At 53.7% G+C, this 12,740-nt stretch overlaps 1 protein-coding gene across 2 annotated transcripts in view; it reads right to left on the reverse strand.

Moving 5' to 3' along the window:
- Positions 1–12,740, reverse strand: part of LOXL1 (lysyl oxidase like 1) — a 25,880-nt gene continuing 13,140 nt past the window's right edge. The window contains exons 1-7 of one of the 2 annotated variants that reach the window (XM_058427893.1): positions 9,505–9,654; positions 9,198–9,306; positions 5,610–5,747; positions 4,941–5,097; positions 4,250–4,345; positions 2,575–2,690; positions 1–300 (exon numbers count right to left, since the gene is read on the reverse strand). In XM_058427893.1, coding sequence (XP_058283876.1) covers positions 294–300; positions 2,575–2,690; positions 4,250–4,345; positions 4,941–5,097; positions 5,610–5,747; positions 9,198–9,306; positions 9,505–9,559 — 678 coding nt within the window. In that variant the 5' untranslated portion in view covers positions 9,560–9,654 and the 3' untranslated portion in view covers positions 1–293. Of the gene's footprint in view, positions 301–2,574; positions 2,691–4,249; positions 4,346–4,940; positions 5,098–5,609; positions 5,748–9,197; positions 9,307–9,504; positions 9,655–12,740 lie in introns of those variants that run through there. The other variant, XM_032174924.2, reaches the window with a different exon arrangement.

A 12,740-nucleotide genomic window follows, 5' to 3' on the forward strand; every position in this document is an offset into this window, starting at 1 on the left:
GTAGAAAAACCTTGTTTTATTCAGCCCAGACCTGGGCAATCTAGCTTTGTGGTATGGCCAAAGTATAAAAAATAAAAACCAACAACAAAACAACGCTGTAGAGAAAAGTGAAGTATAAAATGGGGTCTGGCATCCGGAATCCCTGTGGTTTCCATCCACGTTCGCTCCCTGAGGCCGGCAGGGAGGGATGCCCCTGCCTGTGGGTGGGGGGCTGGGCCCCTCGGCGGGAGGCTGCCGGGGGAGCAGGGCCTGCTTTGGAAGGGGAGAGATTGGCCATCTGTCCCTCCCGGAGATCAGGATCTGAGGAAGGAAACACAGTGGGTCAATGAGGGGCTGCAAAGTAGGGCCCCTGTGGCTTCCTCAGCCAGGGCTTCCCTCCCACAGCCCAGATCCCTCATGGCAGGGCAGGCATGGGCCTACATTTCCCTCAAGAGAAAGTGCCGACCCCCTCAGCCCAGCTCCAAAAGGAGGGGTTTGATGGACTCCCACCCACCCAGGGCACAGTCTCAGCACATTCCCCTCCCCATGCCCTAGTCCCAGATTGTTTTCTAGGCCATTAGCAGAGCTGCTACTGTCTGGAAATACTTTCTTGTTTTTTCTAACTCAGTACTTTTTTTTTTTAAGCCTCCTTTTTCCTCCAGAAACACGATGGAAACCCACAGGCGTCAGTCCCGTGGCCTTTCTGGGAACGCTCTGTCCAGCTTCCTGTGCACACTGGCCCAGCCGCCTGCCTGCGGTCAGGGTCACAGAGACTGAGACACTCTAATAAGACCCGGCCTTTCCAAGCACTTATGTAAAGAGCTGTTGGAAGGAAGGGCTTTGGCTCCCCCTGCTGCCCACAGGCCCCCGGGGAGCTGGGAGGGCCGCGCAGGCTGCTTCTCCATCTGCCCTGCCGAGAGCCCTCCTGGCTGCTCCAGGCGCCTGGGACGTGGGATGCTGTTTCTGTTCCCATCCCCCTTTCCCAGCAGCAGGCGGGACTCCCTGCATCCCCACCCCCGAGCCCCCAGCAGCCTCCTTTGTTTCCTGGATACCTCATTCTTTCTTCCTCCTCCTTCCCTAGAATGGCTTCTACCACTTAGGTGACCCCTAGGTCTTGAATGGCTAAGACGGGCCCTGAGGAGCAGGAATGTGCTGGAAACCCAAGCCTGCTAAAGAGCCAAACTGCCAGTGATGGGACAGGAGTTCGTCCTTTCAAACATGCTGTGTGCCCTGGGGAATTCTGATCTCATTCTACTCATGAGGAACCTAATCTCTACACTGAACTAGAGGCTGCTGTTCCCATTTTTAATATTCATGATGTGGTGGCAGCATGCTGTGAACAGTTAGGTTGATGGTAGCAATCAGGTGTGAGAGGGCTGTCTCTAAATGAGCCTGGCTCTGGTCACAGACTGAGCCCTGACCCTGGCCACACACTGAGCCCTGATCCTGGTCACACACTGAGCCCTGACCCTGGTCACAGATTGAGCACTGAGCCTGGCTACACACTGGGCCCTGACTCTGGTCACAGACTGAGCCCTGACCCTGGTCACACACTGGGCCCTGACCCTGGGTACACACTGAGCCCTGATCCTGGTCACACACTGAGCCTTGATCCTGGTCACACACTGTGCCCTAACCCTTGGCACACACTGAGCGCTAACCCTTGTCACAGACTGAGCCCTGACCCTGGCCATACACCACACCCTGACCATAGTCATAGGCTTAATCTCTCATACCTGCCATCCATTAATAAGTATATACTTTTAGAGAAAGATACCTCTCTGGGCCTTGAGATCTCTATCACCTTTCTCCCAGTTGATGAACTAAAGTTGAAAGCTCTAGGACTAATTTTTTTTTGTTGTTAATGGAAAAGGGTTGCTTTGATCTGGAGTGTGGTGGGGTTTCCTTGTGAGCTTGTAAGCAAGAGGTCCCTCTGCAAAGTACTTCACATGGGGAATCAGGAGAAAGACTGAGGACCCTACCCAGCAGCATGTGCCAAAATCCCGAGCCCAGATTTTAGGGACTTCTTCTACAATGGGGGCCTAGGGACTGAAGATGGCTCCTTTTAACCAGAATCACTTCTAATCTGTGACTGTTTAATCCAGTCCACTTGATAAGGACATTAATGATCACAGCTGCTGTTCACTGTGTGCCACTGTGTGTTGGGCTGTTGAACATGCAGACATCAGGCCTGTGGATCCTCATCCCCAGCCTATGTGGAAATACCTATTTTATAGTTGAGGAAAGTAGCTCAGGGAAGTGACCCAATGTCACAGAGCGAGGAAGCTGTGGAACTGGGACTGCAGAGCTCATGGCCTTGCACCAAATGACTCTGCCTTCTGCTGGTTTTCACTTGGGACATCTCAGGGAGCCACATGATGCAGCCCCAGATCAACACCCTACAGCCTGAGCCCCACCGTAAACACTCAGCTTGGGGTTGGCATGGACAAGGCTCTTTTTGACAGGCCCCGCTGCAGCTGCGTTCGGCCACCAAGGTGACCTAAAGTGCAGGTGTCTTAGGTATCTCAGGTGGCCTTGCCTGCTCCCCAGGCAGGAAAGGGACGAGGCCAGGAAGGGTGGTGGGCAAACTCTTACTGGACAATTTTGCAGTTTGTTGTAGAAACGTAGCGACCTGTGTAGTGAATGTTGCATCTCACCACGTTGTTGGTGAAGTCAGACTCCAAAACAATATACTTTGGGTTCACGTGCACCTGAGGAAGAAGAGAAACAGGGAGAAAGGAGGTCTAGTTAGGGGGGCTGCACCTCAACTGCTCACCAGAGAAGGTGGTAAAGAGGCAGACAGACAGACAGACAGACAGGTGACAGAGAGAGGGAGAACAGAGACACACTGCTAGAGAGACACAGAGGGGAAAGAAGAGGCAGCTGGTAATCCAAGAAAACATCATCTGATCCCCCTTATCAGAAGATTGGATGTTTCCCTAGAGCTAGAGTCTGTGCCAGGTGGGCCCTGCATGGGGCATTTGGGGTCAGAGAGGTTGGATCCTGCCCCAGGGAATGCAGTAATGAGGAGCTAAGCAGGGATTCAACACCTGGTCTCCCTAACTCCAAGGCTCAAAGTCGTTCCCTATGCATCCCTGTCTAGGTGACTGATCGAGGGCCTGTCTGATCCCCTGCTCTGGAGCCCCACGTGCCCAACGTTCACTGAGATGATGGCCCGAGTATGATCTGTGCCTTTTGTCTGAAAAGAAGCTGTTGGGATACAACACTTTTAAATGTTGGATTAACTAGGGTAGGGCCAGCTTTATTTGCAGAACATCTACAAACAGATGCAGGGATGCGACTTTCAAATCCTGGTACACTCCCAAAGGGCAGGGACTGTGAACTGTATTGCTTATGTGGTTTGTGGGTCTAGTGCCTAGAACTCAGAGGGGACTTCCTACATGTTGATTGAGTGGATGAATGAGGAAAATAAAAAATATACTGGACAACCCCAGGCCCTGGAGGAGCAAGCTTGGAGCCTGCTGAGGGGCACTCAGGAGGGAACTGCAGAGAACTGCTACTGGATGCATCTCTCCACCTGCTGACTTTCTGCAGGAAAGGCCTCCGCCTGAAACCTGGCTTCACCGCTCTGCCTTTACTGAGCTGCTTTTCTGCTTCTGAGTGGGTCCAGATGAACCGGTGGAATGATCCCTACTCATTTTATACCTGTGTGGAGGAGCCTGAGACATAGCTTCCCCAGGTGGGCCCATGACAACCTGGCCTACACGGATGTACTAGGTCTGGATGTGTGTTGTTAATATGCTTTTCTACTTTTCCCTCAACCAAGGGAAGAGGTGATGGAGTGAGTGTCCATTAGAGCAGGAGGGGTTCAGGCTAAAAGGGGCTTAGTCACAGGAGCCCTTGGCTTTGCAGGGGTTCCTATAAGGAGCTGAGGGCCTCTCATCTGTCTCCCAAATGATATAAAGTCTGCCCTGTCCAAAGACAGGAAGATAGACCACATGGCTCTCCAAGTCTTCCTTGCCCTCTCTGGTCCTCTGTCACTTAGGGAGACAGTATCACCACTGCCTCTAGCATTACCACAGCTGGGGCAAAGGTTCCCTGGGTTCTTTATGGAAAGAGAGGCTATGTCAGCCTGAGACCTAAACCTTCGGCTGGGAAGCCTAAACCTCAAGTGATGCCTCAGAGGCTGCCTCTGCTCGGCAGCTGGGGAGAAGGGAACAGGCCCAGAGGCTGAAGCTTCTTTCAGGAACGGGGGGACACTGGACATGAACATCGGGTTGGAGCGAAAGCCCCAGACCCAGAGGCCCACCTTGAGGATGTAGTTCCCAGGTTGCACGTCGGTTATGTCGATCCACTGGCAGTCGATGTCCGCGTTGTAGGTGTCATAGCAGCCTGGGCTCAGGCCCTGGGAAAGGGACAAGAGGAGCAGCTGTGATGCTGCTTGTTTCCCAGAGCCACCCCACGCCCACTTTCAGGAGTTTCAGGCCCACCTTCCCCTCAGTTTCTCCCCTGACCCTGGCCCAGGGCAACTGCTCAGGGTGGGTCCACCCCTTCCTAAAGCCACTAGCTAGATGGACCAGAGGAAAGACAGAGATATCTAATAGCCAGGTGGGAGGGATGAGATGGATGGCAGAATAGATAAAAAGAGACAGGACAGATGGACAGTTTGTGGATATTTAGGTTGGCTGATGGAAAGAGGGATATGGGTGGGTGAACAGGCCAATAGGATGTGTTGCTCTCCAGACTGTTGCAATGTTTCCTTCTCTCCATGAGCAGATCACCTGGAATAACATGGAAAAGGGGCTTGGGCAGGGAGGGAACAGTCCCTGCAGGGCACTGTGGCAGCCTGAGGACTGGTGAGAAGACCTTCACTGTGAGCAGAGCTGAGTGGCCAGAAGCCTTGGTACTAGCCGGGCCTCAGCCGGCCTCAGCAGGCCTCGCTCTTTGCCTCCCCAACTCCTCATCCTCCCATGCCCCAAACCCCATCTCTCCAGCCCAACCTGGGTATGAGAGGTGCATGCATAGCGCTTGAGGTTGCCGAAGTCACAGGTGCTGTCCTCCAGGCAGAAACTGGCCTTGTGGCCCTCGGCCACCTTCTTGCCTGTGGCTGCATCCAGTAGGTCGTAGTGGCTGAACTCATCCATGCTGTGGTAATGTCTAGGGGCAGAGGAGAGAAGGAGAAAGAAGAGGGCCTAGTCTTCCCCGGGCCTCTCATACTGTCCCCACCCTGAGATGGGCTCAGGTGACCCTGCTGTGGTGCAGCCTCCTGGCCGGTCTAGGCTCTCCTGTCCCCTGAGTACTGCGGGGTGGCCCTTCTGTGCTCCCCACCTAGCTGGGTCACTCCAGGACAGCACATGCTCTAGACCCCTCACTTCCTTTTTGGACTCCCACCTGTAATGGCCTCATTGGGCAATGCCCTGTATTCTAGACATTTCCAACCCTTATTGAGACCAATCCTTCTGTATCCATCTTCCAGCCTAGCTTTGGCAAAGGCTTCTCTGAGAAACACTTGCCCCAGTGAAAAGAGTTGGCAGATAACACCTCCCCGGGCCCTCTAATCCAGTATCTGTGTCTCCCAGAGTGCTCGTGGTGGGAGGGGAGCTCAGGCACCAAGGTCCCTGGCCCAGAGGAGAAGTGGAAGAGGACGGGCCCAGCCCCTCCCCACTCACTGGTGGCAGCTGTGCCACTCCCAGGTGTGCCGTGGCCGGTTGGGGAGGAAGTCCGCTGTGCCCTGGTTCTTCACGCGCTGGGGGAAGCGCAGCAGCACCCGCATGTCGTAGTCAGTGGCCTCAGGGGCATAGGCTGTGCTGCAGGGACGGCGGGGTAGATGAGGGGGGGTTGGGGCACAGTGACACCAGAACCCAGCATGGGCCCCCTCAGCTCCACCCCCAGCCCTTGGCCACTGGTTCTGCAGCCCCAGTCCTTGTCCCTGAAAATCTTCTCCTCTGTCTCCTCGAACTGTGGTGGAGGCTCAGGCCTCTTCCTCTGTGTTCTGACCCCGTGAAATCCTGGCTGTCCCCTCCTTTCTGGCCTCCACCATGTGGCCGCCAGCTGCCAACAGCATCTTTCTAAAGCGGTACCAGGCATGGCAGTGTCCCTGATACCTGCAGGTGACTCAGCTGGGGTTAGCCCCTGGGTGCAGGAGCACATAGCAATCTTTGAAGGGCCATTGAAAAACAGCCCTATTGGGGGGGCCAGGCACTCTGGCTCATGCCTGTAACTACAGAGCTTTGGGAGGTCGAGGCAGGAGGATCACTTGAGGCCGATAGTTTGAGACCAGCCTGGGCAACATAGTGAGAAATTAAAATTTGAAAAATTAATTTAATTAAAGAAATTTTTTAAAAATAAAAAAATTAGCCAGGTAAGGTGGCTTATGCTTGTAGTCCCAGCTACTTGGAGACTGATCCCTTGAGTCCAGGAGTTTGAGGCTGCAATGAGCTATAACTGTGCTGCTGCACGCCAGTCTGGGCAACAGAGTGAGACCCCTTTTCTAAAAAAAAGAAAAAAAAAGTCCTATCCAGGAGATTCTGATAAGTCTTCCCTCCTCCAGACAGAGCCCTAATTGTTGACCAAGGTATGCCATGTCTTGGGTGTGGGCCTGAAAAACAGACTTGAAGTCCTCTGGTCAAAGCCTCTTCACTTTTCTAGTCCCATCTGCCCTTCCACTCCCCTACACACCCTGGGTTCCTGCTTCAGAGCCTATTTTCCAAACAGGCTGAACTTTTTCCCTGACCCATACTTTTGCCCATGCTGTTTGCTTGACTCAGAATTCCAAAACTCACCCAGTCTCCTAGGGTCAACTCAAAAGTCCCCTCCTCCAGGAAGTCTGCCCTGATTGCTCTACATAGAGGATCTGGATTGCCTGTGAGCTCTAACAGCACTGACTGCGGCACAGCCCGATACCACCTACATCTTGCACTGGGTCCAGACCACCTCTCCCTGATTGCATGGCTTCAGGCTGGCAACCTGCCCTTTTCCATTCAGGGAACGTGGGTCTGTTATGAATTGCCTGCTCGCAATTCACCTGCTGACTCCAGATTTCCAACTGAGACAGGCCTTGTGACAAAAGGAAAAGGGTGGAAAGAGGAACGAGGGGCTGCAGTGAGGGGAGACACACACACATGCACACATACACACACATGCACACACATCTGTGGTAGGAACAGGAAGGGGTGGCTGAAGGCCCCTCCCCTCTTTAGCTGACGGCTGACAGCTAACTGTTGGCCTCAGGGGCTCTTCCCTGGCACTCATTAAGGTCCGGTCCTAAGTCCAGAGGGGAGCGGTGGCCAGTCGTAGGGATTAGCGCTCTCTTTGAGAGAATGTCTGGACAACAGGCGGCTCAGACTGTCTGCCAGGATGAAAGGCCCTCAGCCTTGTCTGGGGGAGGCTTGGAATCTGTCTGTGTCTGGGTTGAAACAAAACATCCTCCTTCCCTCTGTTCAATTAAATCCTGCCCTTCTGTTCGGCTCAGCACACCGTGGGAAACCATAAGGGTCTAGGTTCTAGGCCCAGCTTAGCCACAAACTGGCGGTGAGACTTGGAACGGGTCCCTTTCCTTCTCTGGGTTCTGCCTGCAGCATGTGAACTGGCACCAGCCCGCGGCCCATACTTGAAATGATCTCAGAGGGCCCTTCTGCCCCAGGGCTCCAGTTTTGCAGGGTTCTCCAGGTCTGAACTCCCATGCCCACCTCCTCTGAGGCCTCAGCCCTTGCTGACCCCTCCCTCCTCTGACCTCCAGCAGCCCTGGCCTGTGAACCAGTCCTTCTGGCTCTTGTCCCACTCGTGTCTTGGTTCTGTCACTGGGGTACAGGTGAGGGCTGTTCTCTCCAGCTGTACCAGGAGACCCTCCAGGACAGAGGACAGGCTGCCTCCTCTCCCCACCTGGGAGCGCAGGTCCGGGCACTCAGGATCCTTCATGAAGAGGCAGTGATATTAATAGTTTGACTTTGACTAATTCTCTTAAGACTGGAAGGGCTGTCATGGAGGCTGTAAGTTCCTCATTGCTGGAGGAATTCCAGCAGGACCATTATGCTCTCTTCCCCAGGACAGCTGAAACAAGACAAGAACTGCCCAGACAGGCTGGCTGAGTGGTACTCAGCCTGAGGGCCCTGGACCAGGGGCAGTTCCCACACTGATGCCAGGCTGGGATGGGATCGGGAACTTGCACCAGAATGTACATCGACAACATTACCAATCACTCTGCTTAGTTCAGTGGACACTTTTTCTTTTTTTAAGCAAGACTTTCTCAATGAAGGAGTGAGTTGAGTTACATTCTGGTTCAAGTTCTTTATCTTGTTACAGACAGATAAGGGTTTATGATCAGCTACTTATAGTGGCAGTGAACTAGAAGTTCTAGAAATGAGAAAATGTTGAGATTCTGAAGAGTTTCCTAGATAGTAAAAAGTCAAACTAAACAGAGAGTTCAAATGTCCAAAAAGCAGGTAATTAAGAAAAATAGGTGCTTTCAACATAGAGGGATATTAACAAAAGAAGCAGATAACATAATCTTAACTAATTATTTTAGCCCAGGGAGGTGTCCCCAAAGCACCTATGTTCCAGCAGAGTATGAACTGCTTATAAATTAGAAGCAAACACTGCGAGAGGCAGGATCACCCATGAATAATGGCAAGCCAGCTGTGCTCACCTTCTGGGTTCATGGAAACTGGTCTCCTTCCCCTCTTTCCAGTGCAACATATAACTGAAGCTTCTTTGTCCCCCGGGCTCACTGCCCCTGCTGTGACTAGGCAGAAGCAGCCTGGGCCAGCCAAAGCCACAACTGTCCTCTGTGGACATGGCTCCATAGTCCTGGGCTCTATCCTGCAGGTACATCCACCCAGTAGGACTTCCCTGGGTCCCTGTATGACCACTGGAAGCCTGGGCTCCCAAGAGGAACCTTCTCATTAAATAGCTCAGATCCAAAAGGTTTGAGTTCCTTTCATTGCTCCTCAGTTTCCTGAGGGGGCAACCCATGCCTTCAGGGCTCATATAAAGATGAAGCGCCACAGTAAAGGTGAAGTTCCTTGTATAGTGAGGTATAGTATACAGAAATGCTGGGCCCCCGCTTGCTCCCCTCCCCTCCTGACTCCCTCGGGGCAGGCAAGGCTCACTGATGAAAAGGTCAGGGTCCTGGGAGGCTGGGGCACTTGGCCAGGGTCATCAGCTTGTAGACAGCCTAGCTGGCAGCCACAGCTAGGCTGGGTTCTGGGTGACTCCCGGGGACTATCCCAACACTCTACACTTCTGCCTCAGCTCCTTACCTGGCCAGACACTTCTCCTCCGCAGCACAGCGCAGGGAGTACAGGTGGGCTCTCTGCACATAGGTGGATGCTTGCACATAGTTGGGGTCTGGGACCAAGTCAGGGAGACCTGGAGTGGGCAGTGGGAGAGAGGGGGGAGGGAGGAAGAGCATGACATTGAGAGCGTCAGGTTGGCTACTGCTAATGCCCAGGGACCTCCTCACACCCCAAACATCCTCTCATACCCCAAAACCCTTTGCCATTCTCCTTGGGCATTGGGTCCTGGGTTCAGGTGTGGGGTCAGGGAAGTCAGGCAGCAAGAACTTACATCTCGAGCTCTGTGGTGTGGGAACTGCTAAGACTTCCTGGAAAAGCTTGGACATGAAAAAGATCTGGGAGATGGGGCAGGATTTAGAGAACTAGAGAGCAGGAAAGGGTGTCCTCGGCACGGGGAGCAGCATGAACAAAGGCCTGGAGGCAGGAATGAGTGAACCACGTAATTTCCTGACAGAGGCACTCCCTCAAGTCCTTACTCCCCAGGCCTCTGGACAGCAGCTCCCAGACACCCTCTGTTCCTCTCATCCCTGCAGTCAGCATTCTTTGTGAACCACCAGGAGAGCCCTGGGCTTCTGGCCTGGAGTGAGTCCCTAAAGGTTCATGGGCAGAGCCAGGTGGATGCAGGCTGGCAGGAGTCAGGGTGGGCAGGAAGGGATGGGCTAGAAGGAAAATACTTCCCCAGAGCAGGCTGCTGACAGGGCAGGATTCTCAGCCTGGGCACCCAGCCCGACCTTCTCAGGATTCCTTTCGGCCTGGCGCAGCCACTCCTCCCTGTACCCCCGCCCCCCATCACCTGCCACCACTTCCTGCCATCAGCCCCCTAGACCTGACCACACCCTCCTCTGTCTGCAACCTCTGGCCACCAACCTGAGGGAGGCCCTGGCTCCCTCCCCTGCAAGGCCTGGGGTCAAGCGCCCAGGGGAAGTCTGGAGGCTGCCCCCATCCTTGTGGTCCCTTGTTCCCCAGGATGTGCCAGAGCCCGGGGACTGTCCATCCTGTTCCTGCCCCTCATGTTCCTCCCTGGGCATGCATTAGTCTGAGCAGGAGTTACTAGGAATAAGCAGAAACCAAACTTAGGTGTCCAGACTCCATCCTGCATTGGAATGAAGAAGGAATATCTTAATGTTGGAGTGATGGGGTGTGGGCTGGGGTGGGTGCGGGCAGGGGTAGGTGTGGGCAGGGGGGACTCCCGGGCCCTGGGCTCTATCCCAGCCCAGCCACTGATTTAAAGGGGAGTGGTCCTGGGGCCTCTAATTCCCTCTCCTCTCTGGCCTCAGGGATTCTGTCAGGTAAGTGATAAGATGAGGCTGTAAGTTCCTCTTAGTTTCTTTGAAGTGCTCTGCTCTTGAGGGATTCAGGAAGGGTGAGAGCAGGCAAGGTGGGAGGACTTGAGTCCCATGGAGGGATTTCCCACCCCTTTCCTGCTGCCAAGACCCTCTCATCAGCTTTTAGGTCTGGAAGATGAGGCCAAGGAAGGGAAGGCTGGCTTTTAAGCCATCAGCAGAAGTGTCTGCCTGCATGTCCCCCACCCCACACCACCCTGAGTTCCCAGACCCTAGCTTTGCTCTCCCTGGGGCCTGGGCCTCATGGGGGAGCCTGGTCCAGGCTGCCAGGGTGATCTCACCTACTTGGAATGATGAGGAAGCTTGGAGTGCAAGGGTGGGTGAGGATGAGGTGGCTCCTGGCTGGTGGGGGACTTCTTGGCCAGCCTAGGCCGTGTTACTTGAGCCCCTAGGAATGTTTGCAGTCATTTCCCAAGGGACCCATAGGCCCTCAAGCCAGCTGGGAGCTGGTTCTCACTCTCTGGACCCTGGAAGCCTCTGGGGGAGGGGTGAGGATGAGAGGGATGGGCCCCTTCCCCATCACCCAGTGCCTTTCCTTCAGCAGCTTATAGGGTGGGGTAGCTGGGCCTTAAGACTCAGGAGACCCAGCATTTGACATCAGACAGCTTGCTGCCCCCACCCCAGGCCCAGTTTCAAGAAATACTGCACAGATGGCTCCACAAAGCTTTTCTGGCCTGACCCTTCCTATCTAGGCTATTTCATGAGCTGGCTATGCAACCCAGGGAAGTTGGAGGAGCGGGGAGGAAGAGGCCAGGTGGGGCCAGTGAGGGCCAGTGCTGTTCCTGGCCTCTCCCAGCCTTGACTATGTACACACGCTGAGCCCTGTGCCTGATCACAGTCTGCACCCTGACCTTGGTCACAGACTGACCTCTGACCCTGGTCACATTAAGCGCTGACCTTGGTCACACACTGAACCCTGGCCCTGGGCACACCCTGAGGCTTGACCCTGATCACACACCAAGCCCTGTTCCTGATCTCAGTCTGAGTCCTGACACTGGTCACATACCAAGCCCTGATCCTGGTCACAGACTGAGGTCTGATGCCTATCAGCAATTCTGAATCTCAGTCTCATTTCTGTTTGTCCCCTGATGATGGACTAAAGCTCTTCAGCTAAAGAAAAAAAAGGAATTGCTGTGATATCATCAAGCCTTTCTGATTAAAACTGAGTGGGGTAGGGTATAAGTGCCAGAGTTATGGAGGAGGGGCATCTGTAGAGTACTGCATGTGGAGAATTGGAAGAGAGGCTAAGGACAAACAGCTTGGGGCTGCTGGTCACAATCTGAGCCTTGACCCTTGCCACAGATGATCATCTTCTTCCTCTTATTGTTGAGGAATCTCAGGCTCAGGCAGGGGCCTCTTGTTGCGGGAAGTCTCCCCTAATTGCAATGATATCTCAGACTGCACACAATTCTCCTCTCTCGCTACCCCATCTGTATTAGATCTACACTTAGATTTCATCATACTAACCTGTGTGTGTCTCCTCCGCTCCAGACGACATTCTATGGGCAGGGCCTGAGTCCTACTCGCCCTCAGTGGAGCAACTTTTGTTTTGGGAGTGACTAACTGGTCCAAAGCCCCTCAGGCTCTGTCAGGAGAGCCTCTTTAATGACTGTTCTAGGCACCCCAAAGTGTTTTCCATGTCCTGCCCCCAAGACACCAAGGCACATAATGTCTTTGGAAGCATCAGAGGAAACTGAGGCTCAGGCCCATAAATCTGCGCAGGGTCACACAGGGAGCTGGGGTACCCCAGGAGGAGATCCTAGGTCTCCTTGCCCTCCCAGGACTCCTCCTGTCACTCTTCTTATAAAAATAAACTTTTTGAGCCATAATCTATACACAGTGAAATGCACAGATTTTAGGTGTGCAGTTTGATAAGTTCTAACAAATGTACAAAGCCATGTGGCTTCCACCACAATCATGCTGTGGACTGTTTCCATCACCCTCTGGCCCCTTCCCTGTAAGTCCTCTCCCCACCTCCGCCACCCCAGGCAGCCATTGCTCTGCTTCTAATCACTGTAGATTAGTTATGCCTTTTCTGGAACTTAAATGGAATCACTCTTACCATTATTTTGTAATTTTCTTTGTTCTACATCTCTAACCATCATCAGGGCCTCCTGTGACTCCCCCAACGGCCCCCTCTCTGTGCTCCACCTCTGTCACACCC

Source organism: Hylobates moloch, unplaced genomic scaffold, assembly GCF_009828535.3.
Source record: "Hylobates moloch isolate HMO894 unplaced genomic scaffold, HMol_V3 SCAFFOLD_14, whole genome shotgun sequence".
In the NCBI taxonomy this organism is placed as follows: Eukaryota; Metazoa; Chordata; class Mammalia; order Primates; family Hylobatidae; genus Hylobates; species Hylobates moloch.